The sequence below is a fragment of the Hippocampus comes genome, unplaced genomic scaffold, assembly GCF_001891065.2.
Source record: "Hippocampus comes isolate QL1 unplaced genomic scaffold, H_comes_QL1_v1.1 scaffold48, whole genome shotgun sequence".
NCBI classification, from domain to species: Eukaryota; Metazoa; Chordata; class Actinopteri; order Syngnathiformes; family Syngnathidae; genus Hippocampus; species Hippocampus comes.
The window spans coordinates 2,351,356-2,362,559 of NW_017808403.1; the positions used below are offsets into that span (position 1 = coordinate 2,351,356).

The 11,204-nt window shown below is 45.3% G+C and overlaps 3 protein-coding genes and 1 long non-coding RNA gene across 5 annotated transcripts in view; 2 read left to right on the plus strand and 2 right to left on the minus strand.

Moving 5' to 3' along the window:
* The window catches only part of LOC109508527 (uncharacterized), a 3,454-nt gene extending 2,902 nt beyond the window's left edge, over nucleotides 1–552 (plus strand). The window contains exon 3 of the mRNA XM_019858564.1: nucleotides 1–552. This exon is cut by the window's left edge and continues 105 nt beyond it. The gene's annotated coding sequence lies outside the window, so the exon portion shown is untranslated.
* Nucleotides 553–997: 445 nt separating this feature from the next.
* On the minus strand, nucleotides 998–4,770 carry LOC109508320 (uncharacterized). The gene is made up of 8 exons (XM_019858216.1): nucleotides 4,753–4,770; nucleotides 4,135–4,206; nucleotides 3,995–4,066; nucleotides 3,092–3,101; nucleotides 2,867–2,994; nucleotides 1,506–1,671; nucleotides 1,219–1,416; nucleotides 998–1,134 (listed from the first exon to the last, which is right to left on the minus strand). The coding sequence occupies exons 1-8, from the start codon at nucleotides 4,768–4,770 to the stop codon at nucleotides 1,019–1,021; spliced, it is 780 nt and encodes a 259-aa protein (XP_019713775.1). The 3' UTR covers nucleotides 998–1,018.
* Nucleotides 4,771–4,962: 192 nt separating this feature from the next.
* Nucleotides 4,963–11,204, minus strand: part of man2b2 (mannosidase, alpha, class 2B, member 2) — a 9,955-nt gene continuing 3,713 nt past the window's right edge. Inside the window, exons 2-17 of one of the 2 annotated variants that reach the window (XM_019858550.1) lie at nucleotides 11,021–11,193; nucleotides 10,829–10,944; nucleotides 10,399–10,576; nucleotides 10,127–10,325; nucleotides 9,840–10,030; nucleotides 8,875–9,040; nucleotides 8,670–8,809; nucleotides 8,027–8,304; nucleotides 7,756–7,947; nucleotides 7,445–7,688; nucleotides 6,845–6,955; nucleotides 6,590–6,782; nucleotides 5,691–5,810; nucleotides 5,505–5,617; nucleotides 5,313–5,430; nucleotides 4,963–5,242 (exon numbers count right to left, since the gene is read on the minus strand). In XM_019858550.1, the coding sequence (XP_019714109.1) occupies nucleotides 5,139–5,242; nucleotides 5,313–5,430; nucleotides 5,505–5,617; nucleotides 5,691–5,810; nucleotides 6,590–6,782; nucleotides 6,845–6,955; nucleotides 7,445–7,688; nucleotides 7,756–7,947; nucleotides 8,027–8,304; nucleotides 8,670–8,809; nucleotides 8,875–9,040; nucleotides 9,840–10,030; nucleotides 10,127–10,325; nucleotides 10,399–10,576; nucleotides 10,829–10,944; nucleotides 11,021–11,193 (2,636 nt within the window). In that variant the 3' untranslated portion in view covers nucleotides 4,963–5,138. The remainder of the gene's footprint in view (nucleotides 5,243–5,312; nucleotides 5,431–5,504; nucleotides 5,618–5,690; nucleotides 5,811–6,589; nucleotides 6,783–6,844; nucleotides 6,956–7,444; nucleotides 7,689–7,755; nucleotides 7,948–8,026; nucleotides 8,305–8,669; nucleotides 8,810–8,874; nucleotides 9,041–9,839; nucleotides 10,031–10,126; nucleotides 10,326–10,398; nucleotides 10,577–10,828; nucleotides 10,945–11,020; nucleotides 11,194–11,204) is intronic. The other variant, XM_019858551.1, reaches the window with a different exon arrangement.
* On the plus strand, nucleotides 5,718–11,122 carry LOC109508519 (uncharacterized). The gene is made up of 3 exons (XR_002166680.1): nucleotides 5,718–5,821; nucleotides 8,242–8,365; nucleotides 11,048–11,122. It is a non-coding gene; the product is annotated as an uncharacterized LOC109508519 (long non-coding RNA).

Consider the following 11,204-nt stretch of genomic DNA (forward strand, 5'->3'; position numbering starts at 1 on the left):
AACACCCCCTCTCCCAGCCGGACTGCAGGGATCAGTGAGGCATGTGTCGTTTTTACGGATTTAATATTCCAAACACTTGCGGGGTTGTTGATCCTGGAACAGAGGGAGCGCTGTCACTTCCTCTCTTCCCATCAGTGAGTGTACAGTGATGCCACAGTGTGCTTTGCCCCCTCCCCCATTCGAGCCCTCAAAGTGACTCAAGCAGCTGTTGCATCAAGTTTACAGGTTTTACTTTTCCCCGACAAACTAATGCTAAACATTCCACTTTTTTTTTTTTAATGGGACATTTTTTTTCTCACCCGTGTGGCACTAAAGGTATTTTTTTGTTGTTGTTGTTTTTAAAGGTGATGTCTTTACAAAGAGCACACAAGTGCCTGCTTGAAGGTATATGTTTTTATTTTTTCAACGTGCTGTTGTAATTATGTACATATTTAATGAAATATGTATGAAAATGTTTTTATACGTTTGTGTATCCAAGTGTCGTCGCTTGCTCTCGGGCAAATATTAAATGACAAACGAGCTGGTTTCCGTTAAGGCCAGCTTCAAATGTTATATTTGGCCTGCAGTGTATGTCAAGGGTTGATGCAAGGGGAGCAAACATGTTCCTAAAAGCGTCTGGGAGTTTTTAACTCTGTCATTTGACAAGTTTCCCATGGTCGTAAAGCATCTTGTCAACAGTTTTGATGGTCGTGTAAAGCTATGGCTTTTTAAAATCAAATCGCTTGATTGATCTTTTCTCTTTTTTCCTTCTTTTTTTTTCCCCAAAATCCAATTTCTGATTTTAGTTAGGGGCAGTGAATAGTTGGTTTCCAATCGACAAATTAAAAACGGGGACGGCTGTGAATGAGTCATGAGGAGGGGGTCCAAAAAGTTGCGAAATATAGCAACCAAACGGCTACTTGTGCTTTTGTGAACGAGCTCCTCAGCTGCAGAGCTGCAAGTATGGAAGCAACTAAAAAAAAAAAAATCAACAACAACCAGCTGCAATATGCTTTCCATGTGTGCTCTTAAAATGAGTTCATGACACACATTCTGCGATGTCCACGTCCTGCTCGGCTGACGTTTTTTTAAGCCGCTGTAGCTCCAGTAGCGTTTGGACGTGGAGACGCCGCAGAGGCTTCACCTCCTCCAGCACTGGAGAGCAGACGTCTGTCACAATCGTCTTCAAAAATTGATTTATTTTTTTTGTTCCTAAAAACTCGACATGCAACAACGCACCTTTTTCGTAGTGCAACTCGTCACGGTTGCCGCAGACGGCGTACGTCTCCAGGAAGTTGAGGAGCGCTCCGGTGGCGAGGAAGCGCTCCGACACGGGAAGGCTTTGGATGTAGCGCATGTCAAGGGCAAACGGGTTGGAGGGGAAGGGCACAGTGCAGAGACTCACGAGCTCGCTGACCACGTCCCACACACGAATACCTAAAAAAAAAAAAAGACACACACACACACACACACACAACAAATTATCCTCTCACGTGAACTTTCTCCACTTGGTTAAAATTCCATACCTCCAGCCTGCCAGTCTGTGATGGATTTGAGCTTCAGGGGCGTGTCCCTGACCATGGAGTCCGTGCCTCGAATGCTGACCAGGCGCTCGTGGTTGGAGCGAATCCAAGCGTGGGGACGACCGTACTTCATGTAGCCCGCCAGTAGAAACAGGGTGCAGTTCACCTCCTAAAGAATGTTTTTGGGGAGCCATTCTCAAATGGTGGACCAAAAATGTATTCCCGACTTTGTCCATCTATGCCAGGGGTGTCAAACTCATTTTAGTCGCGGACCAATTTGAAGTTGCGTCTTCCCTTGGCGGGCCGTTATGACAGCTAAACCACAAAATTATTACATGTACACAACAACTGAACATCTTACTAGTTTTGAAATCAGTCAAGTCAATTATAATACTTTTTTCAATTATTGTTCAAGTGAGTGTAAACAAGGGAACAAAATGATTGCAAAATCTCAACTTTATTCATCAGATGTGCCAATTTGACATTTCGGTACAGATTTTAGTTGACACACATGATTTGCTTTGGCGGGCCACATAAAATGATCTGATGGGCTGTATCTGGCCCCCGGCCTTGAGTTTGACACCAGTGATCTATGCCGATGAAAATAAATTATGCTCCACTAGATGGCAGAAGACACAATCAAGCGATTCTCAACTGATTGTTGGGCTTTTTCCTAAAATCTGTATTTTCCTGAAGAGTAGGACTCAACAACCAATAGAATTGAAATCGACATCACAAATGCAATTTTCTAATTACACAGGCTTCAATTTACGGCCAACAAAAAAAAAAAATAATTGGAAAGGGACGTTGAAAAAATAATCACTTCATAAATCGCAGTCGCAATAATGAGGGACAATATGGCAATTTGATTATTTTTCAAAATCGTTCAACGCTACTAAAGAGAGTACAAACTATTGATGATACAGTTTTGCTAAAACAAAGAGATCAGTGTTATGTTTGCGGCTGTATTTTGTGCAGTTGCGATGTCTCGATTGTATTACATTTTTTAGTTGTCACATTCATCCTGTTATGGTTCTCGGAGAGGCAAATGTACCTTTTGAAATTCTTTTCTTGAACAATACATTCATTGGTCTTAACGTGTCTTAAAGGGAATTATGAGCAGGGGTGCCCAAATCTGGTCCTCGAGAGCCCCGATCCGCCTGTTTTTGATGAAATACCTTGTGATCAGCTCATCAAAAAGCTTTGCAGAAGCTCGATAATGATCCTGATTATTTCAATCAGATGTGCTGGAGGAGGGAGACATTTAACAGAGGCTGGATAGGGGCTCTCGGGGACCCGGACATAGGCACCCCTGATTGAGAGGGAGGAGGCCTGGAACTTTGATAGGAAAAGACATCTCTTACAGGCACTGCCATCTCTCGCTCGCTGGGGGAGGCTGGCAGTAGATGCTCCTCGCTGCTGGGCTCCCTGAGGACAAAATAGAAAGTACGCAAAAATGAGGATGGCATCATTTTTGGTTGCCGAGCAGTTACTGTGAGAGGCACAATTTTCCAACAGTGGTTTTCAAACACTGTGCCGCTATTGTCAGGGGTGTGCCGTGGGATGAGGATGGCATCATTTTTGGTTGCCGAGCAGTTTCTGTGAGAGGCACAATTTTCCAACGTGTGGATTGTAGATTAGTGGTTTTCAAACACTGTGCCGCTATTGTCAGGTGTGCCGTGGGAAATTATCCAATTTGTATGCCTGTGCGGTCTATCGCCTGGGGGAGTAATCAAGTAGTACTCTTCCATACCGGTAGGTAGCAGCAGCAGCTAGCTAATTGCCTCGTGCTTCGAGACGAGCGAAGTTTCTGGCGCGAGGCAAGACAACGAAAGCGATCTTTCATTTGGATTTACTTTTACTGGAGATGGAACCACACCGACTGCGTTGTCCTTGGTATGTGGTGAAAATGTCTCCAACAGCGTGATGGTCCCAGGTAAGCTGAAATTCGATCTCCAAACAAAACACCCTTTACTTCGAAACAAAAATGTGGACTATTTTGTTCACCTGCGTGAACACACGGAGAAACAAGCAACGTGCATGAGCCCTGACAGAGAGTTACCATGTCGCTGAACTTGTGGCTAATTAAAAAAAAAAAGTCCCAGTGGCAATGTAAATGAGGCGTTCGGACCCAAAGCGGCTAAAGAAGTAGTCTGACTGCTGTAAAAACAGATAACAGCTGTGGAGGAAGAGCATCGTGTGTCTTTCATCGATTGCTGCCAGGATATCAGAACTGTCTTCATCCAAACCATTTATCAGACTGAGTGAGAGTAAATATTTGATTGATGTTTATTTGATTCCTATTCAAGGTGTTGTCATTTTACGTTATTCTTCAATGTTAAAAACGCGTATAATAACAATATAACACTTTAATTGTTAAAATAAGCTTTTTTTTCACATTTTCAGCTAGTGGTGTGCCGCGGGATTTTTTCAATGAAAGAAATGTGCCTTGGCTCGAAAAAGATTGAAAAACACTGTTGTAAATGACTGACCAGATCTTCATTGACAACAGTCAGCAAAAGTTCCTCTTTCCCTCTCAACCAAGGCTGGAAGTACTTGAAACCCTAGGAGGGGCGGAGACGAGCTGTCAATTGATGTATCAACAACGTCCTCATTTTTGACATGATTGCACCTGTAAGGAACCCAGTAAGGCCAGGTCAGCTAAAAAGTGCTGCAGCTTCCTCCGCTGCTCCTTCTCTCGTTTCTGCACACAGAATCGAAACGTTTAATGTTATTTAGGACGTGCGAAAACTGGGGATACAAAGTTTGTGCTGATACGGACAATAAAAAAAATTATTGAGCACAAAAATATGTAAGTAGGAATTTCAAGTAAGTAACAACAACAACATATAAAAGTATCTGTGTTGGGTTTGGGTTCAAAATCAACAAATGACCGATATTTTAAATTGCTGTGTCAGGCGACAACAGTAGGGGCGGCCCAAGTACGCATGCGCAGTCAAGCGTTGTTGCTACAAAGGCAATGTTGGTTGACCGCAGACCGCTTGTCTTTATCTTCACAAGTCATTGTATGCGGAGAAATGTGCGAATGAAGGAAAAGGAAAAACCGCTGCAAAATATTTGAAAATAAAGGAGCCGTTTAAGCTCCTCTAGTATCCTAGCAACGCCCCTTTGCTTGACTCATTCGAAATTGCGGCCAAATATTTATTTCAAAACGGAATGGTACATGCTTCAGATTTATAAATGAATATTTTTTTACAACGACAAAAAAATACACATGACTGTGACTTACGCTGACTGTGGTCATCATCCTTTATGCACTGCAGTTGATGGCTGTTTGTAGCTTCCGGTGTTGCTTCTCAGGGTTGTAGCGCCCTCTAGAGGCCATGACGGAAATGCACTGTTTCTACAGCACAGTATTTTCCTCCTGCGCGTTGGAAGTAATAATAAAATGTTTCTAATAATAATAACATAATAAATAGTGATATTAATTAAACATAAATTCATTAATATAACATTAATACTAATTACAATCCGGTAACAAAGCAGCCAAAAGAATCACTTTATTGAATGAGTCTGTCATCATAGAATCATCATGGTTAAGTCCTCAAGAATAAATCACAGCATTTAATATTCTAAAAAAAACTAAACAAAAAGTACATCTCCACAGAAGGCAACCTAAAGATTCCTGGAGTTGAAGGAAACAAAGAAGGTTCGGATTTCTTTGGCTGAAATGGTCACTGAGAAAGGATCGTCTCCAAAGCGCCTGGAGCTTCTCTTCTCTGCAAACAAATAGAAGGAGCACTTAGGATGTGTGGATCTGAACAGCCAGTGTCAAAATAAAAGTCTTACTTTCAGCTTTGTTATCTGCTGTTTTCCACCTCCACCTCTGCAGGCTACCTATATCCCAAGTTCCCGTCAGGGAGCGCTCCTCCATGGCCGACAGGTCCCCGATGCCCCGGAGCACATCCTGTGCACACAGGTAAATTCCAAATGTGTAACTGTTTCAGTCTAATAATTCGTCGACAGTTGTAATGCTGCCACCTTCAAGTTGATGGTGAGTGGCTTTGAAAGCTCGGGGTCTTCTCCTTCCTCAAACAGATGCATGATTCTCAACAGGACCCGGTCATAGTCAGGCTCGGGTTGCACATTTTCACCTGGACGCACACCAGCACAGTTGTTGGCTCCAACTCTAAACTCGACCGTCGAATGTGACTTCCCGCAGCTGACCTGAGCGGACGCTGTAATTCCAGCCGGGGATGCTGAGGCTGAGCAGGTGCAGGTTGGGCGGCAGCACCACGGCACGGGCGTGAGGACTTCTTTTATGCTCATTCTCCTGCCAGCGCAGATCTAACATTAAGGTAAATGCACACCGTAGTGAAAATGAGCCGTTCTCTCCACACTATGAATAATGTCTGTTTCAAGTCATCAAATTTAGCAGCGGCCATTTTTGGAAATCCGCATTGCTTGTATAGTACACGCGCTTCAAATTGGGTAAGAATTGTACAAAATCTCCTGGACCCCTTGAAGTAGCCAACATTACGCTAAGAAGGCCGGTCTAAAGCAAAACGGCCGACTTCCTGTGTCTCTTCAAACATGGCTTCTTATTGTGGATCTAGTCGTGATAGACATCCCAGTTAAAGATTGTGTTGCTACGTCAAACTGGCTTTCGTCGCTGAATCTATTTGAAAGACCGCAAGAAAAATAAAAAGATCAAATTGACCCTCAAATGATGACTTCAGACTAAAATGGAAGACTTCCAGAGTCTTTTCAGACATGACGTCTTAAGACCTCTCTGCGCATCTACTCATGATAGAGCACCGCGCCAAATGTCGTGGTACTAAGTGAAATTGGCTCCGGTGGCTGGATTTTCCAAAATTCAAAGGCCCCCTGGAAGTGGACACAATGACCCTAAAATGATTGCTACAAAGCAAAATGGCTGAGTGTGTCTTTTTCGGGCATGGCGTCTTGAGATTTTTTTTGTTGAGTCTACTCAAGATGGACGTGCCTATCAAGTTTCATGTGGCTAAATGAAACCGTCTTTGGTGGCTGAGTTTATTGAAGGACCTTTGAAACTACAAACCAAACACAATGTTCTTCCAAGTTGAAAAATTGAGGTGGGCTCTCACGTGGCAGGTCGACGGGCATGACGACAGGTCTGTGCTGCAGCTCTATCGCCTCCCTCTGGTAAATTTTGGCAGCGACGCTTTTGGAAGCCAGCATCACGTGCAGCGTGGGCCGGACCACCGAGCTATCGTTGAGGGTCAGGTTGTAGCCGAGGTTCCAGGGCAGATTGTTCCACAGCCGTCGGTGGAGCATGACCTAGGGAGCAAAGGACAAATTGGAGGGAAGTCGTGTGTCTTTCCAACGTCAACGACGTTTACCTCGAGTTGTCCGCTGGCTTGGCTGGACACGCCGTGGGCCCGGTCGGCGACCAGCACCAGTCGGCTGAGCTCGTCCTCGATGTAGGCCGTGCGAACCATCGGGAAATAATTCTGTAAAATGGGCAACAGATGGATGAGGAGGTCCATTCCAGACCGACGTGCTGAACATGAACAGTTGGTGTTCAAATACATTTGCAATCCGTTTAAAAACCGTGTGGTGGTGGGGTTGTACTTTCGGCTTAGTGTCAATAAGTTTAAATGTATTGAAAGCGGCTGGGCAGGGTAAAACTCTCCAGTAAAGTTGGTCGCTATATCGTGGATTTTAACCGATTGCGTGAGGGTCTGCAATGTACCCCTGCAATAAACTCGGTACTTTGGCACCGTCCTGTGGCATCTTGGTGTCAAGCAACTCTGTTGAAGTAAGCTGAGGAGTTTCCTTTTGAGAAAAAGAGCACTTTGCCATCATCTTTGTGCCAAGGAACTATGTTGGAGTGAGTTGAGGAGTTTCACCCTAACAAGAATAGTACTTTGCATCCATGGGCAATGATTATTGTAATTTTTTGTGGTGAAAACACCACAAGTAGTTTTAATGGAGCCTACTCGAGCTAAAGTGTTGTTGGCGAACTCTCTATGCGTCCTTTTCATCATCTGGTAGCCGTTGTTGTCCGTGTACAGCGTTCTGTCACTCTTCAAAGATGAGCTGGTCCTGAGGACGACCTCGGCGTTGACAGGCAGCGGCCCCAGCGAGTACGTCTGCTCCAGGCCATGACATCGCACTTTGCTCCCAAAGCATTCTGGGACGCGGGTGATGATGGAGAAGGCATAGTCCTCGTCGCTTTCATTCCTTGATGGCACGGGAGAGATGGTTTGAACGTGAGTGGATGAGAAAGAAGGCCGTTGCTGCCACCCACCTGTAGAAGTACTGCCTGATTTCAGTGATGATGTCACCGGGGACTATCTCCATTCGCACAGCCTCGTACGCCCGCACCGCTGAACCGTTGGCGCTGAAGATGTAGTTGTCTGATATGGGCCCTGCTTTCACGTCACCGTTGGCACGGTACTCCCAAAAATCCTGAGTCACCCGGACCCGTCTTTTGTCTTGCCTGCCACAGACACACGTGAGGGCATGCAGGAGCCAAAGTGGTTTTGTTTTTGTTTTAAATTATGAAGTGAGTGGCTTACAGATGCGTGATACTGTGTAGTAAATTGGTGTCCTGGTCGAACATGAGCTTATAACACTCGCTCAGAACCGGCAGGAGCCTGCTACCCACTTTCTTCCAGTCCCGGATGCTGCGCGTTTCAAAATGGACCTCTTTGGCTTCGAATGTGCTACCACACTTGGACTTCAGCGGGCACGGCTTCTCTGAGAAACTGATCAAGTACTTTGTCTGCTGAAGACCTTCCAGGTCGGCCAGGATGAACAAGTCGTAGGTGACATTGGACAAGGCGGACCTTTGGATCTGTGACACACACCAGATTGGACCTTAAAACCCAAATGGCAACCTTCTTGTGTCTATACAGGTATGGCCCCTTGAGATTTTTTGTGGTGCTACTCATGACAGAAATATCTACCAAATTTCGTCTAGTTAAGTGAAATTGGCTTCAGAGGCTGAATTATCACAACAAATCCATAAGGACTCCTAAAAATGGGTAAAATGTCTTTTGCGGGAAAAAACTCAATTTTTTTTGTGGGTCTACTCATTAATGACATGCCTGCAAAATATCATGTTGATAAGTGAAACTGGCATCATTGGGCTGAATTTTCCAAACATTCAAAGGATCCCTGGAAGTGGGCAAAATGGACCCGACAAATTGTGTAATCTACCTGCGCGGGGACGGGTCGTCTTGACTCATCAAAGACACGTGCAAACGGAAACGTCACCGTGACATTGATGACCGTCGAGATGTTCCACGCCAGCGGGTTGTAAACGATGACGTATTGCTCCAAATCATGCCGAGCGCCCGCTAAAATAATACCAGAATGGCATTCACTCCATTATATCGCAAACGACAAAAGAAATCGACAAAACCTTTTTTGTGGTTGCGGGGGGCGTTGAGGATGTCGATGTTGTGCGGCAGCAAGAAGATGGCCGCCAGAAGCTCCTCGCCGCCCATCATGGCCTGTGTAAGATGCTGCAGGTACATGTCTGCTACTTTTGGGGACTCGGTGCCAGTGATGCCATCGTGGTGCTGGACCTACAAACATTTAGATATCCTACACTCAATGACTTTGAAAATTGGACTTATGGGTGATAAGTCACTAAGAGAGCTGAAAATTTGACGCGAAAGAAATATTTATATTATGTGTTCAAATACATATTTTGTGATCACAAACTCATAGTCATGGAAACCTCTTTTGCATTTTTGTGTTCTGGCCAAAGCAATAAAATAGTTATTTTAGCGCCATCTTGTGGAATGTTCGTGTAAAGGAGCTATGTTCATTTGAGTAGAGGGGTTTTATATAGACGGGAGCGTTTAATGCCAGGTTGTGGCAACTTGGCGTCAAGAAAGTGAGTTGAGGAGTTCCCTTTTGGCAGTGGTTTGTCATCAACGTCATCAAATGTGAGGGGTGACCTTTTGTGAGGTACAGTAAAATACACTCGAACGTTTACAGGGAAATTCAAGTTAACCTACTTTAAACTATCCAACTGTTCAGTGTTTCAGATTTTTTTTTTTTGGGAGCGTTTAATGCCAGGTTGTGGCAACTTGGCGTCAAGAAAGTGAGTTGAGGAGTTCCCTTTTGGCAGTGGTTTGTCATCAACGTCATCAAATGTGAGGGGTGACCTTTTGTGAGGTACAGTAAAATACACTCGAACGTTTACAGGGAAATTCAAGTTAACCTACTTTAAACTATCCAACTGTTCAGTGTTTCAGATTTTTTTTTTTTTACGCGGCCTGTAAGAGTCGCGGTACATCTCAGGCTCATCTTGAAATTTCATCTGAATATCCCTATTTTGTGTGAAGAGTAACACAATTGCATGGTGCCATATTCTACCTCCGAGACGGCCCAGCGTAGAGCTTTTAGCTTAGCAAGCGCCCAGTCTTTTGTGACAGGTCCGTCCGGATAGTTGATCCGGTACAGCGTGAAGAGAGTCTCGGCCGCATGAAGTTGGGCACTGGCTCGCCGCGCCACCCCTTTTAGGATGTTCCGAGAGGCGTAAAATCCTGTCCACGCCTGGTGGGACTCTGCCAAAAATCCATTTGGGGAAAAAGGCAAAAGAGTTCATCAGGTCCTGTCTTCATGTCACGTTTGTTAAAGTGATGTCATGAGTGTTTTGTTACCGGTAGAATAAGGCAGAAAGTCTTCACTCCCGCGCACCTCCCAGACAAGATCCGCATCGTGTACGGCTCGGAAGTATTCGGCGAGTGTGGCATAGCGGACCGTGACCCCCAAGTCCTTACTGTTCTTGTTGATGTAGTCCATTAACGGGTCCATGTTGGCGAACTGCACGGACGAATTGTAGAATTGTTTGTCGCAGCCCTGAAAAGCAATTCGACAAGTGAGTTGGACGTGTGCCAACTTGAAGGAACCAAAAGTGCCACGCTCTCGTCACCCATGGCCACAGAACGTGCTTGGTCCGAAACCAGTCGGCCCTCTGCTTGATGTTCTCCACCATGGTGCTGGCGTAAGCGTGCACTGTTTCCTTGGTGATGGGCAAACTCATGTTTGGGTACACACCGTCTTTCGGGGGGTCGGGGAACAAGGCCACGCCGTTCCAGTAGAAGCCCGACCTGAAAAAGCGGCCGTTATTTGCTGGGAAAAAACAAATCTCATTCGTCGTTGCGTATCAATAAGTGCTATGCGCTGTTAATACCCCGAGATGGTACTCAGGGCCGGCAACGAGGCGCTCTAAATCAACAGCAACACATCTCTGAGTTCAATTTACAGGAGTCTTCAGTTCATTTGATTTGAATATGGATTGTTGAAGTGTGATACAGTCTTGATGAATGTTTTGAGGCCGGTGATGAAGGGAAAGAGACTACCTGTTGGAGAATGGCAGGTAAGACGGAGTGCAGTAGCTGAACTGGTCCATGGTGTGTGTGAAGATTTGCTGCCGCTCTTGCAAAGAGGCAGAACCTCTCCAAACAAACTGCAATTTCTGGTTCACAGTACAAAAAAAAAAAAGTTTAGATGAGTCAACTCCAGTGCAGTTCGACACGGCAGTCCGGCGGCACCTTCGTCTTCTGCATGGAATCTTTCAGGTCATAATCAATTCGGGAGATGAGATGACCGTCGAACCCGGCCAGGGCGAAGAGCACGGGCGCGGCGGCGGAGGCCCCAAACGGATCGACGCCCCACGAGAAGCGAGGACGCACGCCGAATGTCTCGAAGAGGAAGCCGTGGCCCTCTGGAATTGCA

Coding starts and splice junctions, on each gene's coding strand:
- LOC109508320 (XM_019858216.1), bottom strand. Junction 1,672..2,866: donor AGCGAGAGATGGCAGTGCCT/GTAAGAGATGTC, acceptor AACATTCTTTAG/GAGGTGAACTGCACCCTGTT. Junction 1,135..1,218: donor CGAGTTGCACTACGAAAAAG/GTGCGTTGTTGC, acceptor TCTGCTCTCCAG/TGCTGGAGGAGGTGAAGCCT.